The sequence below is a fragment of the Gossypium hirsutum genome, chromosome D05 (assembly GCF_007990345.1).
Source record: "Gossypium hirsutum isolate 1008001.06 chromosome D05, Gossypium_hirsutum_v2.1, whole genome shotgun sequence".
NCBI classification, from domain to species: Eukaryota; Viridiplantae; Streptophyta; class Magnoliopsida; order Malvales; family Malvaceae; genus Gossypium; species Gossypium hirsutum.
Window position 1 is genome coordinate 10,473,190 of NC_053441.1, and position 5,731 is coordinate 10,478,920.

The window sequence follows — 5,731 nt, forward strand, 5'->3', positions numbered from 1 at the left end:
TGTTATTTATCTCTTGATTTGTAACTGGTATTCTTCTGTTTCATCTTTATATTCATATGTTTAAGCTGTTGATGACTGGATCCATGAGCTACCCTAATTGTTTAATCTTCTTCACGGCCCCAAAAATCAAACGACAACGATCCACCACTGAATACCACCTAATGTGATCCAACACAAATATATCATGTACATTATAGCGCACGACATCCTTGTTTTTTTATATTACTCCACTGAGTAACATTAATTTAAAGATTTGGCAAGCAAACAAGAGAATAAGCGAATCTAAACGTTGATCCAATTTGGAGAGGCTACGGGCACAGCAAAACATATGTTTACCAATACTAATACATGTTATACCATGCGGATCAAAATTACAAGGGACTTGAATATCAGATTTCCAAAAAAAATTTATCATAACCCATGATATATTTAATATCCTAATCCCAAAGTAATCTAAACTATTAAAAATTTCAGATATTCGATTTTTTACAATCAATTTGCATCCTATAGATGTTATATAACATATATTCTTTTAATTACTTTCTCTTTTTCCTTTAATCATTAGTGATTTTTTTTTCTCCAAGGAACAAAAAAAGGGGAACCCATGATTTAACCAATTTCAAGAAGCACTATTTTTCTGGAAGGAGCTTTTTTCGTTGCTCACCCATCCTTGCTGCTTGTTCACCGTTATCGTTCATTTTCATTAGAAACTGACGATTGCTCTACTGCCTTCCCTGCTGCTTCAAGCTGTGCCATCAACTCTCTAAGCTGCAAAGTCAGTGGAAAAAATAGCCCGCAGAATATTGATAAATAAGTAAATTAAGTAGACCTGGTAATGCTCATAACACAGATACAGAAAAGAAAAGCAACTGCAACAGACAAATTGCCAAATTCTAAATAAACAAGCAAACTTGACTATAACAATTAACAACAGTGCACTAAATCCGTTTGAATATCCAAATAATACCTTACCTGATCCTCCAAGGCCTGAATTTTATTACCCTTCATCCTCAAAACCTTCTTTTCCCTGACAAAGTTTAACCTCAACGTTACATCAAACAGAAAAAGTACAACACATTCACCCGTACTAGTTCATTATGCATTTGAGTTGAAGATCGAATTACTATTTCCACATAGAATCGGTTTTCATGTAGTTAAAAGTTACAATTGTAAGCATCCACAGTTATCAAAACCACATAACACAAGGTTTCCCTCTGTAGATCCATATGAAAAGATTTTCTAACACCAGGACTGTGTACCAGCAATACCTCTAGGACCATAACATGTTATTAGAAACCTAAAGTGTATTTTAACTGATTTCATCACCATCATACATGCTGAATTGAAACCTTTCCCTTTTCTCATTGATGTTGACAGGAGAATTTGCCCAAATACATGCTTTGCTTACCAAGAAAATGTAAAATGACAAAAGAGTCCAGCCAGCCAAATTAACATCTAATGATGAACAGCATCCATCTCCAACATTCTCATTGCAATTTATGTGATTATGAATTGTGAAGGGATAGACATCCAACCCAAAAATACAGTAAATGACAAATTGATGGCAAAAATCTGAAGTGTTAACATAAGCAGAAATAAATGTCTGATATAACTTTTCAAAAGTTCATTGAAAAGTTACAAAGGTCCCTTCCAGTTTAATAACATCAAAACATGTCAAAGACAACAGCATGCAAAAAGTTGTTGCTGTAACCTACAAAAAGTGCTAGACTCTAACCATACCTCTTTTCAACTTCCAACAGCTTTGCTTTCCATATCTCCTGGTTTTTCAAAAGATTCTCGTTGAGCTGCAGACAGAAACAGCAAATTTCGTACTTAATTAATGTGTTAAAGAAAATAGCTTTTGAAACCAGCCAAAAATTTGTGGATAATCTTAAGGTCAAGAGCTTATTACTCACATCCTCGAGAAATTTCTTTTCCTTCACACATCTTTCCAGCTTGGCCTGCATTTTCTGCCGCTTTTGCATAACAGTCTTGTTAAAAGCATCAGCAATTGCCCTCTCAGTTTCTTCATTTTCTTGTTGAAGCAAAGTCTCAAAATACTATAATTAAATCAAGCTCGCGTTAACTGTAAGCTTAAAGAGTAACTCTTTCAATGTTACTAAACAAGGGAAGCAAAAGCTTACCACTTTTTGGTTCTCAAGCTGGGTGCGAAGTAGTTCATTGTATTCATTAACAATCTGTAAAAGAAGACCAGAATATTACACAAAAGCACCAAAAACAAAAGGTGAAATAAATAAATATATATATAATCCAACCTCAGTTTCGCAGGTCAACATAGCCTCATTAACTCCAGAATCTATACAGTGACAGCTCCCGCAGCCATCACTAGCATGCAGACAGTGTGAATTCAATTCAACTAGCTTGCCATCAGTTTTGGATTGAATTAGTCGATGAACATAATTATCACCAGCATAATCCCAGACACGCTGTGTTTCCAGTTCAAGAGAATAGCAGTGTTGTGTTTCTTTCCAATGTATTATAGCATGCCCCCCTTTATACCTACATTAATATTTTGCTTCTAAGAAACAGCGCAACAAATATAAGAAAACGTTGATGAGAGAAAAGAAAAATTTTACCTCCCACAGCCAACAAAACCACAGATGACACAAATCCAAAGGTTCTCTGAAGTCTGACAGATGAAACATTTTGACTTTTCAGGCTGCTGCTGGCAATATCGGCATACCTGCAACAAAGTATTTGACATTCAATATACTTCAATTGTTTTCTCCACATTAAGAGCAGGTGTATGAAACGACTTTCATAAGATACAACAGCAGTATGGTCGCAAATGACCGAAAAAGATTAAATAGTAGAAAGAACAATCATAGTCACTTACTGGACAAGAAGAATCAGTCCATTTTGAAATGCAGGAGCAATGGAAAGAATGATTACAGATGGTCGTGAGGATCCCACTAGCATCCTGGTCTAATCTCTCTGTAACAGAAGGCAAAAAAAAGACGAATATGATGCCATCTACAATTTCCTGTCCTAAGAATATGCACTAAGCTAGTGAAAACTAAATATGATGATTAGAGACATAGAACTGCCTTAAGGAGAAGTATGCAAGAAAGAAAGGAAACAAATAGGCAGTTAATGGAAGAAGAAAACAGAGCACCAAGGAGAAAATCATTGAGGGTATTTTGTGGCATATGGGGTGCAGCCTGTTAGAAAGATGCAGAACAGAAGGATATTGTGTAATGGTTTGATCTGGTTAGCACATCAGTACAAATTCAGAATCAGCAACTTTGGTTTGATCTGGTATGACTCAACTAGAGGACCAATACTTTATCTCCTTACCGCCAATCCAGCAGAAAATTCAGGTCTAACCAATGCCACTTGAATCTTAACAATTTTACTTTGCATAGTGGATACAGTTGACCATTAAACAGGCCAGAAAGAGAACTACATAATTTTCCTTATTATTTTAGTCCACCTGTGGCTAGGGCTTGGCTGCTTTAAATCGAAAAGTCCTTAAAATGGATGTACAAAACCAGCAGTTAAAGTCACAATTCTTCTCAACAATTTCTTTTTCTTCTTTCCAAAAAATTTGATCATATTGGTCTAATCTACAGAAACTTCGCGATTAAGAAGTAACGAAAAAGGGTACCATATAGAGAAAAAGGAATATAACTTTAAAATCAAAGTTGATGTAGGTACCTAGACAAACTGGACACGAAGGCTGCTCAGTCGAACTTGCTGGGGGAGACTGTACATGGTCAAGAGAACCGGTGTAGCCTGTGAACTGCACATCCAGTGTAAAAAGCACACGGCAAAGTTCTTCCTAAATAAACCCAAAATTAGTAAAATAACTCACTTAAAAAAACAATAAATAATGACATCATAATAAACATAGATAATTTAATTAACCCTATACTTTCCCAACAAGAAAAAGAAGCCCTACCTCAAGTGAATTAAATTGTCTGTTGTTAAAATGTTGATAGAATTTATCTGCGGAGTCTTGACTATCAAATCTTATCAAAACACTATAACGATCCTCCATTCCATCATTCCTAATCATCACCATCAAAGGCAGCAATAAAAACTCAAAATCTCAGTCAATGAGCAAGATCAACTCTCATTGTAAAAGCATTGTCTAAACAAAGGCATATTAATGCATATTATGCCAACTACAAACATTATAGTAAATCATTGACTATCGATTTCAGAATGGATGATATAATTTTGAAATATGTCAAACCATTTTTTACCTGACAATTCTCATCTCCGATATGTGATGGATAAATGAAGCACAAAACTGACAGAAATCAGCGTATGTCATGTGGTTCGGCACCCCTAGAACACATGCAAGAGGTTTCCTTTCAACCTATAAACATATAAAATCATATCAAATTGCAGAATTAACAGTAACTCCATCAAACTCTCCTAAATTAGTTGAAATTTCAGCAAAATGAAAATGAAAGCCGGAAGATCCTTCTGCACGCAACAAAAAGAATGACTGAGATTTCTCAAAAAATGAAATAAAAATTTAACGGAAGAGCTTACGGGAAGGGCGGATACGGTGTCATTGGAGAAGAGATGCATAACTCCACGCGTCTCTTCGATTCTAGGGTTTCCAGAAGAGAAAGGGATGGCCTCCGTATTCATGTTTGGAGATGTTAGATCGCCGGAGATAGCCGTCTCTGACTGCCGGAACTTCTCGTCGCTAGTCAACGTTCTTAAGCTTGATGAGATAAATTTATTTCTTTAACTTTAGGGGTTTAAAAAGAGATTAATGGAAGTCGAATGAAATTTGTGAGTTCATACCGAAACAGAGAGAGAATGGGTTTCAGTTCTGTGCGAGGGACATCGCGCGGCGTGTTAAAGTATCCAATCAGAGAATGCCACGTCAGAACAGCCGCCAATTATAAGTTTCGTTTAAGCAGTACTAATTAGCCATAAGGTCGGGGTTTAATCCCCATTAAGATTTAATTCAAAAAATTAATTACTCATACCAACAATAGAAAAATGAGATGTTTAAACCTATCGGAAATTCGTGTGCTCTTTTCAACTCAATATTTATTTCTAATTTTGAGATATTTAATCATGTATTTTTTTGTTTAAAACTTTTGGTCGAATTCATAACTCGTATAACTTTTTTTTATTAATGTTGCTGGCAATCATTAAAAAAAAAAAAGCAAGATAATTTTTATATATAGATTTTATCGTTAAAGCCTTTTTTTCATTTATAATATCGTAAATATAACCTATCAAGTAATATTAAAAGCTATTTTTTCCGTAGTTTCTCTAAATACTACTTAATGAAAATGCATTATTAATAAATTTATTATGACAGTAAATCTTAGTTTTAATTCACATAACTCTATAAAAAAATGATAATCTATTTAAGATATTAAGTATAATTTAATATAGGGCTAAAGTCTAAATAAATGAACTATAACACACCAATAATAAAAAAAATATTTAAAAAGAATGCAATTCAAATTATTTATATCATATATAATAATTACTGTTATTTTATAATAATAAATTTAGTTCATATTTATTTAAGTTGAAACATAACAGTAAAAAAATTGCAAATACGATTAGATTACTTTTATTACTTTATTCAATCTAAAAGTATTCCATTATAATAGTATTTTTTATATGTATATTTAGAATTTTAAGATTGAATTTGGCATCCCATTAAATTTAGATAAATCATAAATAAATAAAATATTTTTAAATCGTAATATGTATATGTATACAAGTA

At 33.5% G+C, this 5,731-nt stretch overlaps 1 protein-coding gene across 2 annotated transcripts; it reads right to left on the reverse strand.

The window, feature by feature from the left end:
* Nucleotides 1–329: 329 nt before the first annotated feature.
* On the reverse strand, nucleotides 330–4,812 carry LOC107906436 (BRAP2 RING ZnF UBP domain-containing protein 2). Of its 2 annotated transcripts, none has more exons than XM_016833418.2 (12): nucleotides 4,525–4,812; nucleotides 4,230–4,345; nucleotides 3,923–4,031; nucleotides 3,679–3,802; nucleotides 2,858–2,955; nucleotides 2,598–2,704; nucleotides 2,277–2,520; nucleotides 2,145–2,198; nucleotides 1,917–2,060; nucleotides 1,741–1,805; nucleotides 973–1,027; nucleotides 330–768 (listed from the first exon to the last, which is right to left on the reverse strand). In XM_016833418.2, exons 1-12 carry the CDS (start codon nucleotides 4,624–4,626, stop codon nucleotides 688–690), a joined length of 1,299 nt encoding a protein of 432 aa, XP_016688907.1. In that variant the 5' UTR covers nucleotides 4,627–4,812; the 3' UTR covers nucleotides 330–687. The 2 variants fall into 2 exon arrangements, with proteins under 2 accessions (XP_016688907.1, XP_016688908.1); XM_016833419.2 differs by having other exon boundaries at nucleotides 968–1,027; nucleotides 4,525–4,807.
* Nucleotides 4,813–5,731: the final 919 nt, after the last annotated feature.